The 15,801-nt window shown below is 39.2% G+C and overlaps 1 protein-coding gene and 1 long non-coding RNA gene across 2 annotated transcripts in view; both read right to left on the reverse strand.

The window, feature by feature from the left end:
• si:dkey-11f4.7 (piezo-type mechanosensitive ion channel component 2) overlaps window positions 1–15,801 on the reverse strand; it is a 75,558-nt gene that overhangs the window by 36,587 nt on the left and 23,170 nt on the right. Inside the window, exons 7-16 of the mRNA XM_054778786.1 lie at window positions 15,543–15,756; window positions 15,298–15,463; window positions 14,553–14,651; window positions 12,622–12,663; window positions 12,404–12,536; window positions 12,166–12,311; window positions 6,244–6,510; window positions 2,894–3,002; window positions 2,696–2,817; window positions 2,517–2,576 (exon numbers count right to left, since the gene is read on the reverse strand). Coding sequence (XP_054634761.1) covers window positions 2,517–2,576; window positions 2,696–2,817; window positions 2,894–3,002; window positions 6,244–6,510; window positions 12,166–12,311; window positions 12,404–12,536; window positions 12,622–12,663; window positions 14,553–14,651; window positions 15,298–15,463; window positions 15,543–15,756 — 1,358 coding nt within the window. The remainder of the gene's footprint in view (window positions 1–2,516; window positions 2,577–2,695; window positions 2,818–2,893; window positions 3,003–6,243; window positions 6,511–12,165; window positions 12,312–12,403; window positions 12,537–12,621; window positions 12,664–14,552; window positions 14,652–15,297; window positions 15,464–15,542; window positions 15,757–15,801) is intronic.
• LOC129182541 (uncharacterized) lies at window positions 7,683–8,535 on the reverse strand. The gene is made up of 3 exons (XR_008570661.1): window positions 8,403–8,535; window positions 8,014–8,103; window positions 7,683–7,881 (listed from the first exon to the last, which is right to left on the reverse strand). It is a non-coding gene; the product is annotated as an uncharacterized LOC129182541 (long non-coding RNA).

Here is a 15,801-nt window from a genome sequence, read left to right on the forward strand (position 1 = left end):
GATAGCAAAGAAGGCAAGTGTGATGATAACCATAAAACCAGATTTGGAACCTATGGCACAAGAAAGAGTATGGTTGTTCAGTACAGTACAATCAATTCATCAAATACTAATTGCATACATAAAGATAATTTACCAAGTAGATGCTGAATAGCATAATGGCCAATGACTAGTATGAAAACGCACAGAGAAATTGGCACATTTCTACTGTCCATTGCTGTCCATTATACTGAAGGTATTCCAATGAGTACTTTTGCTTTATTTTAGTTTTTATCTAGTCTTATTATAATGTAATGGAGGCAAAATGAATTTCACTACTTCGAAGCAACCAGCAGAGTGTGCCATCCATTCAGGTCAAACTGGTTTGCCGCCTAAAAGGCGGCAAAAAGAAATACAAACAAAAAGTAAAAACAAGCACTAAGCTCTTCTTTGCTAAGTGGGACAAAAAAGACACAAAACAAATGTCACTAATATAAATGTCCTGTCAGATACCGTAAATTCTCCACTTAACGCCTCTATTCAATTAACCACTGAGTTTCCAATAGTAGCTGCGTGCATGGCAGAGGTGGGAGAAAACCAGTGTTTGCAAGTCTGAAATATTCCCAAGTCTGTAGTCAAGTTTCAAGTAAACACGTGCAAGTCCAAATGAAGTCTCAAGTCAAGACAGGACAGGTCGAATCAAGTCACAACTCATAGGCTTGAAATTTTCCTTACAAGTCATAAGCACTGTTGAGTGTTTACCCCCCAAAAATTCAGTGACCTCGTAATTTGTGAATGCAAATTAAATTTCTCTTGGTAGAATGTCATTAGTCGGTGTTAGTCATTGCCATTCTCCAGCAGCCACACTCTCGTTGTTTGTTCTTAAACCTGATTGGATGTTAATACATGCATTCTCGCAATTCAGCCTCTTTTCCGGAAGTGACGCGGAGTACTGTCACTCAGGTAAACAAACATGGCAGTGTACTAGGCAGAGGATGTTGGGATTATAGCAAAGATTTGAGCGATGTGTCAATAGTTTTCAAATAGAAAACAAGGAAGAAACATTTGGAGATGAAATGGAGAACTTGCAGAACACGGACTTAAGCCTTAAGACATGGAGATGAACATCGGTCGCCTTCAAAACACAGAATAGTAAGTGTAAATTACTCTGGAGTTGCTTATCCTTCACCTGTTGTTTTAAATCGGCTTCTTAATGAGTGTGGGGGTCTTTATAGCCTGTTTGATTGTATATTTCGCCACTGTCGCAGCCGCTGCCCCTGCCCCCCACGTCAACATATTGCTGTGAAAAGATGTTCATATTATATGTATGATGCTTTGCGGGCTTGTCGCTATGGTGGAAAAGTGTTTCGAATGCAATATGTAAACAAGACATGACTTACATTGTTCTGTGGCAATTTTGATGTAGTGGTCATTCTTTTCTTGTTTTTGTTTACTATCCGGTACTATTCCGCCGGCGGAATACCATTCTTTTTCAAAACGTGTTTATACCATACTTTCAAGCCAAATGCTTCTTATAAATGTGTTCCTTCAAAGCAGTCATCAGTGAAATTAACACTGCAAACAACAGAGGTGTCACCCCAATGATGTCACACCGGAATGAGCCTGAACTGCGAGAGTTCGTTTGTCATTGGTGGCGCCATGAACTATAAATGTAATTTTTGTGAATTTACTGTTCGCTTTCAAAAATCAAACAGCATAGAACATAATTAAAGCAATATATAACAACATATTTAAGCAAAGTTGATGAATCATGTTAGGGATCCTTTTGGATGTGAAGACGTTTAGTAAAATCATACCAAAAAACTGTCAATCGATAATGAATCATTAATAGATCATGGACATTTCTTGAAATGCCCATCCTTACTCCAGAATATATAAAAAAGACCACAAGCTTGCTGACGATATCCAAAGAGAGAACTAATGGTGCATATTGCACCTGCCACCTCTGCGGCCATTAGGCTTCTTGTGTGCTAAGTGCCTAGCATGTTTTGAAAAGGTCAGCAGAAACGTAACACGGGTGAGGAAAACCATGAAATAGCAGCAAAAAAAATGGTTATGCGTGCATTTCTGACATAAAATCAATACAGAGTGGGGGTGTTTAGGTACCTTGAAACAGTGTTTCCCAACCTTTTTCAAGCCAAGGCACATATTTTACATTAGAAAAATCTCACGGCACACCACCAAACAAGAAACAAAAACAAAACAAAACAAAAAACAAAAAGTATATACAGTACACAGGTTAATTATAACCCCTCTGTCATCTTGTGGGAAATCATTTAATTCTTTTGCCTTTCACTATTCGTCGCTGGCATAGATATATGATACATTATTTGTAGTAAATAAATCATCATTTTCAGTCCAATTAAGTGAAATTGGATCATTTTCTGTGGCACACCTAAAGATCTCTCACTGCACACTGCTGTGTATAGTAGTTGGGAATCACTGCCTTAAAAGACCTTCTAGGGAAGATTTACAATTGCAGTGGTGTGACCCTGTCATTTATGAGCTGGATCACATACCTGGTAGAGGACAACGAAGGACAGGAAGAGGACAATGTAAAGAATCTTGTAGACCACCACCTGAACAAGTGAAATAATAGTAGTCACATTTGAATCACCATTGCGCATCATTATACTGTATTCCACTAGTACCACTATTAGAGGTAACGTTGTTATGTGCATTGTTAGCACATGCATACCTTTCCAGAGAAGCTGACCACAAAGAACATAGAGCAACAGAAGAGGATCCAGTACTTGACCAGGACCCCTTTCACTCCTGAAATCAGCATGGCTACAACCGGCGACGGCTGATTTTCCTCTGCACAACAAAAGGAAATTGAAGAAACAGAGCAAATGCAGCCAGCCAAAAGCATGGAAACCAGATTGAATGTAATTACGTTGGATAACTTTGACGTCATCGAGAGATCTTCCCTTCAGGCTCAGCTCCTCTTGTCTCTCCTTCAGCTGCTGACGAAACATCAGCCAGAAACTAAAGGTGTAAAAAACCTGCAAACAAATGTGCAGGATAAATGCACTTTTCCGCTTTTATTACATTTATGCATTGAAGTATCCTTTCAACCTGCCATGCATTGAATTCATGAATGTTTTTTTGTTGTAAACTACAAGAACCTTCTTTATCAATTAAGGTAATCAATTAGGGTTACCAGGTTTTTCATAGGGGGACAGCGCATGTGGTTATCCCATTATGTCCAGTACATCCCCATACACATTCTACATTTGCTTTTGGTGCCAAAACAAAGCCATAGCAACACAGTCAAAAAAATCTTTCCATCTTATAATACATATAATTTATGTATTTAAATTTTTGTTATAATTTTTCATGTATTTATTACAGAGTAATATTGAATTGAATTTTATTTTTGTATTGTTTTCTTCATTATTGTTTTTTTTTTTCAAATTGAGTTAATGTTATAACATGTGATCACAAAAACAGACCAACAATGGTAGGGTTCTGTTTCAGACATGATAAAAGCATTTTAAAAAAATGAAGCATCTTGCTATTTAGTGTTTGTACATTTTTTTACACATTTAATTTATTTTCTATTTTTAATAAATAAATTGTTAATGATTTTTTTCATTATGGGATATTTTGTGTGTCATTTTGCATAAAAAAGAATATATTTGGGGAAATGGCTATGACATAATAAAATTAATACATTATGGAGGCACTGCATTACCTCCTCAAAGGAGTATGCCTCCGAATATTGTCATTCATATTGTCATTCATCCATCCATCATTGTATTCTCAGGGCATTCAATTGATCGCAACTGGACTGTTCAGGTTGTCTTAGATGACGTTTCACCTCTCATCCGAGTAGGCTTCATCAATTCATGCTCAAAGACTGTGTGGGACACACACTAGTCAGATTAGATAGGACAGCTCTAGTCTGAGTGCATGGTGCAAGATCCAATCTATTTATCCTCCTAAGGAGGAGGCAGGTCCAGCCAGGAATGTTTGGCTTTTTAGTGGTGTCAAATGGAGTGGGGCCTCTGCCGCCGCCGATGGTCATTTGGATGGCATCACCTTCGTTAACATCCAATTCAAGTGTAATGATGGTCATGGACCCATCTAAAACCAAGGTGGTTTTGCCCTGTTTATTTCTTAGAGGCCAAATGACTGAGTCTTTTAGGAAGGGTTGAAAGGACAGCGTTGTATGTGGGAGAAAGGTGGTGCCATAGACACCCCCCTTGCTTGAGTTCAGTTTTTTGCTGCCAGGTGAGCAATTGTGATGCAGAACTGCTGTGTCTCAGTTGTAATTTCTGAAACTTTCTTGTTTGTCTTTTGGCTTTGGCTTTATTGGTGAAATTAATCACATTTTCACAGACTTCCTCAGGCAAAATTGTTTGTAATTTGAGGAGTATTTTCTCTAATTTTACCTTGAAGCTTTCAATGGTAAAATTGACTTGCCTTACTCTCTCATTCAAGAGTTGTTTTTGCGCCTTTTTCAGGATTTTGTCTGTCCCGTAGCCTTTCATAGTGGAACATAGGCATTGGCTTGTAGGTATGAGGCTGTTTTGTTTTGACTACATCTCAGGTTAAACCTGAGATGGGTTCAGTAATCTGCAACTTTACGGGCCATCTTTTCATACTCCTGCATCATTTTGCGGGTATCAAACCCAAACCTGTGAATATTCTCATTCATCCAGGTCATTGTATTCTCAGGGAATTGAGTCGATCGCAGCTGGACTGTTCAAGTTGTCTTGGAAGACATTTTACCTCTCATCCAAGCAGGCTTCATCGGTCCATGCTCAAAAACTAGGTGGGAAGCACACCAGACAGACTAGATAGGACAGCTCTAGTCTGACATCCTAGTGCAAGAGCCAATGTTTTTATCCTTTAAAGGAGGAGGCAGGTCCAGACAGGAATGGCTGGCTCTTTAGTGGTGTCAAATGACGATTGTTAGGATACAATAGAGTGGAGCCTCTGCCCGCCAACAGGATTGTCCAAAAACTGACGCCCATGACCCTTGTTCATGTTGCAAGATAGTAGGGATGAGCTAGGACACCACTATCTGTATCTGTATCTGTATCTGTTCACCCATCTAAATGATATGTATCCATATCTGTACTCGGAATGGGTGGGGCATAAACCGGAATTGGGCGTGGTTTAACCAGACATGGGTGGAGCTTAAATCGGTACATAATTTTAGGTCTGAAATGGGCATGGATTGATCAGAAGTTGCTATATTTATTGTTTATTATTCAGCCCTATGTGTACTGTGTATGTGTGTAAGTGATCTGTAAGACTTTATTATTTCATTATTTTTTAATGATCTGTGTGAAGTTGGTGATTCATACAAACATCCACTGATGGCAAACAGAGAAATAATATGTCAGCCTTGTTCACTGTAGTTTTCCAAAAGCACCGCTTTCAGTACTACGAGCAAAGTTTTCCAGTTGACTTTATATCACCAGCCAAATTATAAGCAAGTAGACATAAAAAAAAAAACGGCGGCAGTGACTGATGCGAGCCGTATACAGCTGTCTTGTGAAATGCACAAAACAAGTTTAAGATTGCAACATGCATGCTGCAACGTATTGAGAGGGGTGTAATATTTTACCATGCTTATGCATATAATGTAGTATGATAGCCATACAGGCAGAATGTTTGATGCAGCCATTGTACAGGTGTACCTGATGTGGCCAGTCAATGCAGGTTATGCTGTGATTATTCCATGGCTCACATTAACATGACAGGTGTGGTTTGTGAGGAGCACACTCGTCTGGTGAATATATGGAATAGCAATTCATTTGCACTTTCAATGTGTAGAGCTCCACATCATGACTTGCGACTGCCTTTGGGCAGGGCGGATCTGTCAACAGTACCCAATGCTCAGTGAGAACACAGAATATGCAGAACATTACGTGCTTTCACCATATTAGAAAACATCCCAACGACATCAGAAAAAGTCGCTAGATTTGGCGCTAGTCGCTTTAGAGAAAATATGTCATCAAGGGGGGTTAGAATGTGTGCCTACTGCCTGCAAACTGCAGAGTTTATCTCGGGAGGGGCAGTCGCTGTGTATGACTGGCCAATCACAGCGCGTGAAGAGTGAATACGTAACGAGGATTTGCTTTCATCACGATTATGGATAATGACGAGTTGTGCTCATACTCTGCAAAAATGCATTATCCAGAACGGCGTATCCCTACAAGATAATGCATTTTTAGACATTTCATGTTATGTCTCACTGAATATTGCAATATTCAGTGGCGAAGTGCTTACCTTGGCTCCTAAGTGGATGCAGGGTGCAGGATGGTAGCTGTTCAGGTCAAAATCCTCTATGACAGCTGGGGGCAGGCCCGGGTACAGCTCGGTTCGGTTCAGACGCAGCCCGCTCACAAAGCCCAGCGCCACCAGGACTGTGCCATACACGGCCAGGAAGGGGGCAGACATCATGGCGTAACGGCGGCGGTCGCGCATCATCCAAATGATGCATGACCACACCAGCAGGGAAAAGGTCAGCCAGTTGTTGTAGGTAATACTCCACACCTGGGGACGCAGCACATAAGCTAAGCTAGTCAGCTGACTGTTTTGGTTGGGACAGTAGGATTATGACGTCATTTCTTTTTAGTTACTTTTGTTAGCTCCTTTAATTTGTCATCTTAAATGACGGTCTAACAGTTTGGAATTAAGTTCTTTTTGTACTTACCATACATGACAACCAACACGCTCAAAACATCAAGCCATCCATTTATTTTCTGTACCAGTTGTCCTGATTAGTACGGCTTTTTCTTAATTGGGAGCTACCATTTTTCAAGCTTTGATAAAGACTATATGATATTAGGATATTGGCTACAGGTACAGTTGGTTCTTCCTCCCGCTGCTACAATAGGGCCCGCTTATATGTTACAATGCAATGATATAGCATGACATACAATACCGCTGCTACCGCTGCAACGTGGGCCGGCTTATATGGAACATTAAATGCAGATAGAACAGTCAATGAAGAGCCCTTGGTGGTGGTCCAATATCTATCTTGTCAGGTATTCCATACTGGATCACACAGACCGTTTAATTCAAATACACAAATGGCTATACAATTGATCTCCATCACAAACAGATACAGCCTGAATGAAAATCTTTCTATACTGATGCTCTCAGGGAGAGTTTCCGTTTCAATCCTAAGTATTGAACACATAGGATCAGTCAAAAATTGCATAGCAAACTAGACATTTTCTGAACCACATCTTCAACAACGAAAAGCAAATTTTCTCCTATGCTGAAATGTAATCGTAATTGCAATTACAAACAAAACAACATAAACCAATATAAATGTGATAAAATGCCACTCTTATTGCAGATCAGATTGCAATTACATAAACTGCATCTTCTGAATTAAGACAATGAGGTAGTGAAGTATCGAAACCATTTCAGCATCGGAGAAATAAACACTTGCGTAGCAAACAACTCCTAAATTAGACAATGAGATAAAAGTTGAAAATAGAAAATAAAATAGAAAGATCAGTAAAAAATTGCATAACACATCATCTGAAACACGTCTTGTGAACAAGAAGAAATTTTACTCCTATGCTGAAATGTTTTCAATACGTACCTCGTCTTAATTCAGAAGATGCACTTTGCTCTGTAATTGCAATTATAAACAAAACCTAAATGTGATAAAACCCCTTTATTGCAGATCGCCATTACATAAACTGCATCTTCTGAATTAAGACAAAGAGGAAAGTATTGGAAACATTTGAGCATAGGGGAAAAACACTTGCATAGCAAGCAATTCCTCAAAATAGATGAAATAGATAATGAGGTAAAACAAAACATAGCAAACTAGACATCTGAATCAATCTAGACGTCTGAATCACTGCTTGCAGCCAACAGAGTCTCCAGACTTGACCTGCCTTCTTTCTGTCGAACAAATGTCAAACAAAAAGAACGAATTAAGACATGACAAAATGCAATAGTGAAGCTCACAGAAACCATTACTTTGACAAGGCCAACAAAATTCAGGAGTCCATTCTCCATACAAATGTTTCACACCTGCCCTCCTTCGACGACCACTCTCTCGATCAAAGGAGTGCTTCAACCACCCTTTTATTATTTTCTTTGAGGTTTCCTCCTTGCCCGCTTCTGCAATGTCAGTATAAAAACATGATGAGTTCTACAAATTATGAGATTGTCAGCATATAATGGTGTATGTTATATCCAACAACTACATCTCCAGGCATTTCTTTTGTCCATCAACGCTTGCTACGTCACATTACTAAGGGTATGAAAATGGGATGATCAGATGTCGAATGACAAAATGGTTACCAATATCATATATGTGCCTGAAATCAGTCGCTGGGTTTGTGATATAATGTGATAGAGAATGTGCATTGTACAAAGTCATCGATAAATACATATAAACCTATCAAGTTATGTCTCACCAATCACCGCATGCGTCAGCTCCATCACACATTTGTAGCGGCTACACGCCTAGTTGCACAGTGTGCCTGCTTCTGTCCACATGCCACGCTTACACATGCACATTACACATGGTAGCCATATCGGTTTCCCGTTCCCAGTTGTAGATAGGTGCTGCACCTACAATAGAATGCAAATGTTAAAAGGTAATAATAACCAACAATATATATAAGGTAAGTTGTATACGCACTAGTATGTGGAAGGTTGTCCTCTGTCGTAGTTTCCCTTCCACCATATCTAGCTCCTCCAGACTTTGTACGGGGAGGGCGAGATCCTCCAGAACTTCCTGTTCCTTCTTTCCCGGCAGAAGCTTCAGCATGCGTGTATTTTCTTGCACATGTCTCAAAATCTGCCTTATGATCACCATCGTCACTGCTGGAAGTACCAAATGGACAGTCCAACCAGGCATGTCAGTCACAATATTTTACACCAGGGGTGGCCAAACCTTTTCCACACAGGGTTGCATACTGAAAATCAAAGGATTCAGGGGACCACTTTGATATTTTTACGTATTTTTTAATGTGGTATTTTTGAATGTATATATATTTAAAAAACCCTCTATATTTAAAGACAAAACGTTTGCAATATTAGTTATTAGTGTCAACATTTCAGCTGGTTCTCTTTACCATCCATCCATTCATCTTCTATGCCACTTATCCTCATTAGGGTTGCAGGGGTGTGCTGGAGCCTATCCCAGCTGACTTTGGGCGAGAGGCAGGGACCGGTTGGGTTCTCTTTACATTTCTATTCTTCCAGGTTTGCTTCGGGGTTTACTTTTATTTCAACAACGTGCCGTGGGCCAATAAAAAACAAGCAAATACAAACGAATATTGATGACAAACTCACCAGCTAGAAGTTTGCATGAAGTTTTACTCAACTGGTGTAAGTTGTAGCAAATATATTCATATTAAAACCAGCAAGCATCATCTTCTTGTGAGTTAAAAGGTTAAAAGTTCGATCACCACTACACACCTCTGCATCTGTCAAATAGTTTGAGGAAAATGTGAATACATGCATTGTACTCTCTGTTCATTTCTTACATTGTCTGACAGTGAAATGTACATGAAGTAAACATGTTAATTGAAACTATGTTAGTATAACAGTCCTCTATGGAAATCTGAAATCCATGAGTTTTGAAGATTTTAATTCAAACATACCTTCAAAGGAAAGAACTGGGAACATGACATCTGTGTGTGGGCAGGAGAACCATCTTGTTTTGTAGTAGATCCACACCAATCACGGTGAACCTTTTCCCTCAGTTTTTTCACCTGCCATATTCCCGTGATATCTGACCTCAAAGGATATTGGAATGCATAAGCTCATGTACAAACGCAAGCAATAATATGACAAAATATCAACCCTTTCACGAGACAAAAGGTACAAAGAGTGACAAGAAAAAGAGTAATACTTATTGAAAAAATTGTCTGACAGGAGTGTGGGTTATGGATTAAACTTGAACAAAGGGGAAGAATTGGCATGGAATGTGTTGAGGACACAAAAACGATAAGAAATACAGTAATACTGGTGCACTAGTGTGGTACTGATGTCTGTCTGAATCTGTGCCATGTGGAGTCTAAACAATATATAACCATTAATAACACTTTCATGCATTTATGGGTATAGCTTTGTAGGATGTAGGATGTGCTAACAATAAAGAGGACTACTTCATTCAGAAATATCTATGAATTGTTCTTCTCATGGCTTCTAAAATGATCTTGCCGGCAAGAGGTGGCAATACGCCATCACCCAAGCAATGTTATTGTTCTTGACTCTAGAAAGTCTGGCTCCTTAGCTGGCGTACTTTTTCATACAACTTCTCTCCGTTAGCTATAGCTTGAGGTACAACAAGTGAAAAGCTAACCGTGCTAACACAAGGCTACGTTTGTCAGCTCGAAATGCACATTGGTTTTCTGAATTGCTCTGTGACTTACCTCTTCTTTACGAACAATAAAGCTGACGTTGTGGTCTTCTTCTGGAAGAGCTGTCCTGTTGCATTTGGCCTGACGGATTACTCCAGCGATTAATCGTCCTACTTAGGACGTCAACTATGCCACTATGTGGAAGCGCTATCCTGTCAGGTTTGTGCCGACGGATACGTGGTTTACTGGGAAACGACTGTTCAGCACAACTTCCGGCTGAGAGGACGCTGGCATGACTTGCTGCCAGTGTTCACAGTCAACTTTTAGGTTTTTAGAGCTTTTATGGCACTTCTGTTCTGTCCAACTGACCTCCAGTGAGAGTTAATGTCTTGTTCTCGTTAGTTGATCAACCATTGCAGCGGATTCCAGCCTACTTACCATCCTCATCCTCCTCGATCTGAGTGCGGCTTTTGACACAATCTCTCGCGAGACTTTTCTTCATCGGCATCAGCCACACCCCCCGTTAGCTGGTTTCATTCTTATCTCTCAGGCTGCAGCTCAAGTCGGCTCAAGTTCCACATATCCCAGTCCTCCCCTGTTACTTCAGGCGTGCCTCAAGGCTCTATCCTAGGACCCCTCCTTTTCATCATCGACCTTGTGCCTCTCGGCAATATCTTCCATAAATTCAACATCCATGTCCATTGCTTTGCGGATGATGATTACACCCAGGTCTACCTCTGTAGAAAACCAAATTCGAGCCTCCCTGCCTCCTCCTCCCTCAACCCCTGCTTAAGTGAAATCGAATCCTGGCTCACCACAAATTTTCTTAAACTCAGCTGTGAAAAAACAGAAGTCCGTCTGGTCGGCTCTAAATCTACAAGATCCGAAGTTGATTGTGTCTCCCTCAATATCGACAGCACCATAGTCTTCCCGTCCCCTCAGGTTAAGAGTCTGGGTGTCATCCTCGATAGCTTGGTGTCATTCCATTCCCAAATCAATAACATTACGCGGTCTGCATACTTCCATCTATACAACATCAATCGCCTACGCGATTGATTCTACGGTTCCTTGAAAGGCGCTTACAATAAAATGCATTATTATTATTATTATTAATTTACACAACAATCAGCATTGTTAGCTAATGTTACTTTATTTATTCTTTGGTTCGAAACATTAGTGCTGCTACAATGGCTAGCAATTGATGTGCCCTGTGTATTCTACCTAGCAACAATGGCCCACTGTACTAAATGAAATACTTTTTTCTACATTTATGCTAACGTGTCAAAAGCTAGCTGTCATAATTATAGCTAGTTGGGTAAACTAGCTAAAAAGAAACTTACTAAAATAATACATTTACTTGCAAATAATTTGTTTGTATTTTTTGCTAATGCTACTTTATTAACCATTTCTTTCTAAGTGTTAGCGTGGCTATCATTAGTACCAAATGATGGTGCCCTACTGCCTAACAATGACTCACTGTAGTAAATGATTTTTTTTCTTTATTTAGCGCTAACCAGTCAAAAGGTAGCTGTCACAATTACAGCCTGTTGGCTAAACAACAAATAAATTGACTTGCAATTGAATTGTTTGTGTATTTTGCTAATGTTATCTCAATCAAAGATTTTTATGACACTTTGGCCTTGCTATCATGGCTAGCAAATGATCGTACCCTACGCATTCTGCCTAGCAACAAGGACCTGTGAATTTATTTATTTATATATTTGCTCCATTGTCTCAAAAGCATAACAGCTAAAAAAAAATAAAAGTGTGAGATGTATTTACTGAGACCTTTGGGAGCCTTTCTGGCTAGTTTTCTTTTACTTAATTTTAAAGCTATTTATTATACTGTAATTAATGGCCTTCCTACCATCATGATGATGAGGCCGCTGACATAGCTATGTTTTTGAGCCAGACGTCCAAAGATGACCAGACCACTTGGGCCTGACTTAGGAGGAGATGTTTCTGTCAGACTCTCCAAGCCTTGGTCAGTCTTCTCCATGTCACCTTGGCTTCCTGTGAATGAGGTTATACAAGGATTAGTAATATATAGACAACTACAGATGAGTGAACGCATCATTTGCTGAGATTAGATTCAATGTGTTTACCATGTGATGGTGAATTTTTGCCATCGTACTGTGAGAGAGGGTAACAGTTGGTGTATCCGGCGCCCCCCAGTAGGCTTCCTTGGTCGTCCGCATAAACATCCTGCCAGGAACTCGCCCGCATTAAGATCATTGGCTGTGGAAAAAAAGCATATTATTGTGAAAATTAAATATCAGGTAAAAAAAATGGTAAAATAAAAATATATATTTTTCACTTGTACCTCATTTGGTAGATACGTTTCCTCCTCTGTACTGTTCAAAAGCTGAAACAATGAGGGGGAAATCATTTCTTTTTAATTAAAAACAGTAGCTATTTTTTTTCCCAAAATAACTCATGTAGAACAGGATTCTCAACTTTTGGGTTGCGGAGCTGTTTTCAGCGAGTTGCGGGGTTTTTGCCCAAAAAATTGGGTAATGACCCAATGTCCGTGAACGCCACCTCGTGTCTGCGCTATTCGCTTGCGAGGTGCGTCCCATGTTTATGTTTGGTCAAGCTTCAGCGGGAGGGGAAGGACATGTGAATTTAAGTGCCGTCCGCCCGACATACAGCTAGATAGCTGGAGAAGAGCGCGGCATAAAGCTAAAGCCCTGCGTTGTTTGTAAGGGGAAATTCCGCCCACAATGTGGACCACCGGGTACAGTATGAGGGTACTACAGTATTTAATGGCCAATTAGATCTGTCGGCCCAGGCAGAGAGGTGGTGTACAGAAGAAACGGTCCTCCTATTATTATGAAACCTACCTGTGAACTGTTGAATCAGAGCAACTGAACTAGCTTCAATTTTAACTTCTTCTTTCACTTCTCATCCAAGGACTTGTGCAAATGCTCTGATTCAGCTCCCTGGATGTAACAAGTAATGAAAACCTTTAAACACACTTTTTCCCAAATAATTTATCGATTTGGGGGTAAAATGTGTTGTTGCTGAACTGATCATGAAACTTGTTTTGTACTGGTACATTGTGTTATTTTGCACTACCTCAAATTCAAACTGCACTTGAATGTATTTTCATTAAAGGGACTGTTTGCTACTGGCTTGAAATTACACCACCAGCTCTTGCTTGTGCGTGTTCCCTGGGGCAAAGCGGGAAGTGGGCAGAAGTTAGCGCCCTGTAGGCAGCCACGTAACTGTCGCAAACAGTCATTTTACATTTAAAATGTAACTAGACGAATATTATTTTATTAAATAAATAAGATACTTGAAAAGTTTACATTAAAAAAATTCTGCAATTTGGGTGATGGTGAGTCCTTGAGCCAAACCAGTTGAGAACCACTGATCTAGAGCAAAACAATTTATGTCACCTGTCTGTAGTAATCACATGGGATAAAGAGTGGAACTACAATTAATTAATTTTGATTTGATTTTTTTCCTGATATTCAGCAACATAATACAAGAAATCTTGATAATAATAATAATAATAATAATAATAATAATAATAATAATAATAATAATAATAATAATAATAATAATAATAATAGTAATCACATGTGATAAAGAGTGGGACTACAATTAATTAATTTTGATTCGATTTTTTTCCTGATATTCAGCAACATAATACAAGAAATCTTGATAATAATAATAATAATAATAATAATAATAATAATAATAGTAATCACATGTGATAAAGAGTGGGACTACAATTAATTAATTTTGATTCGATTTTTTTCCTGATATTCAGCAACATAATACAAGAAATCATGATAATAATAATAATAATAATAATAATAATAATAATAACCTTTTACATTAGTTGTTGTATTTATTATTATTTCACACATTTAAACCATGTAGAAAATTCAGAAAAAATAAACAACATTGTCAATTAATAATCCTAATGAATATTATAACAAATGATAATACATTATAATGAAAAATAACTGCATGAAAAGCATAGGTGGTCAAAAGTAAATTATAGATTATGTTACATGGAAACAGAAGGTACAACAAAACAAAAATGTTTTTTTTAGATGTATTACATATAATTTAGAAAATAATTACATTAATACCCTCACTAGGTTAAAATGCACATTAATACATGAAAAATAAACATTCAGGACCTTAAATCTCAAACTTTTATTTCCGTAAAGATAAGGACAGTAAATTAAGAAGAGTAACTTTTAACAACAACGTATCTGAACACATGCATGACCTTACTTCATTCTTATCTCCTGAGATGTACACCACTCTAGAGAAGCTTGGAGGAACATCTACATCTGGAGTGTATAGTAGCCTGTCATCAACCTCAATATTATCCTAAAAGAAAGCACAGTAGCTCAATTAGAAGTTTCTTCTTTAATACTACTGTCTGCATGAATGTACAGTATGTAACCTCATATGTATTCTGCCTAGCAACAATCTGACATGACCAGGAAAAAACCTTTTGGACCATATTTCTGACTTACTGCTCCTGCACCCTCTCTCTGTCCTTTATTTGCTGTGTGATGTCGTGGAACTATAATGGAAGTCATTTTTAGCTGGGACTGGGGACACAAATAATTGTGCTGTGTGTATTCTGCCTAGCAGCAACGTGCCATGACCAGGAAAACCCCTTTTGGACCATATTTCTGACTTACTACCCTTCTCCTGTGCTTTCTTTGCTGTGTGATGCAGTGGAACTACCATGGATCACATTTCTTTTACTAGATTTCAGGTCACAAATAATTGCAATGTACTCTTTGTATTCTGCCTAGCAACAACCTGACATGACCAAGAACTTCTGACTTACTGTTGCTGCTGCCTCTCTCTGTCCTTTTCTACTGTGATGCAACGGAACATGCATGGATGCCATTTATTTTTATTTAGCATCATCCTACAAATCTGCAATAACATCTGCAAACTTGCTGAAACATATTTACTACACTTAGTTAAAAGGCGCATAAATAAATATTGTCCAGCCAACCTCCTCTGTGATTTGGACCCATTTGTGTAGCAGAGCCACCAGCGTGTAATAGAGCAGCAGTATAACCAGAGGGTTGATGAAATCAGGCCAGCTGACATTGGGCTGCAGACGGAGCATGTACGGTTCAGAACTGTTGGTTCGGATCACTCCCGTCATTCCAAACAACCTAAAACAGATGAGATGGTGATTGAGTGTCAGTTCTCTGCTCTGTAGCTATTGATTCTGCTTTTTGGCTCGCGTGCTACCTTGCATAGACATCCTCAGGCGGCACCACCTGCTGGGATAGGGGCAGCTGGTAGATGTAAAGCGCTAAAAGGTGTCCACCACTGAAGATGGCCATCATCACACACAGGGAGCTGAAGAGGAGAAGACTGATGGAGCGACCAAATACCCACCACCACACCAGTCCCAGGAAGGTCCCAAAATACACACCAGAGGTGATGGACGGAAGTATTATACCTACACAAAGTAAAAAAAGAAAAACGTACAGGATAACATTTGAAC

Source organism: Dunckerocampus dactyliophorus, chromosome 1, assembly GCF_027744805.1.
Source record: "Dunckerocampus dactyliophorus isolate RoL2022-P2 chromosome 1, RoL_Ddac_1.1, whole genome shotgun sequence".
Taxonomy (NCBI): Eukaryota; Metazoa; Chordata; class Actinopteri; order Syngnathiformes; family Syngnathidae; genus Dunckerocampus; species Dunckerocampus dactyliophorus.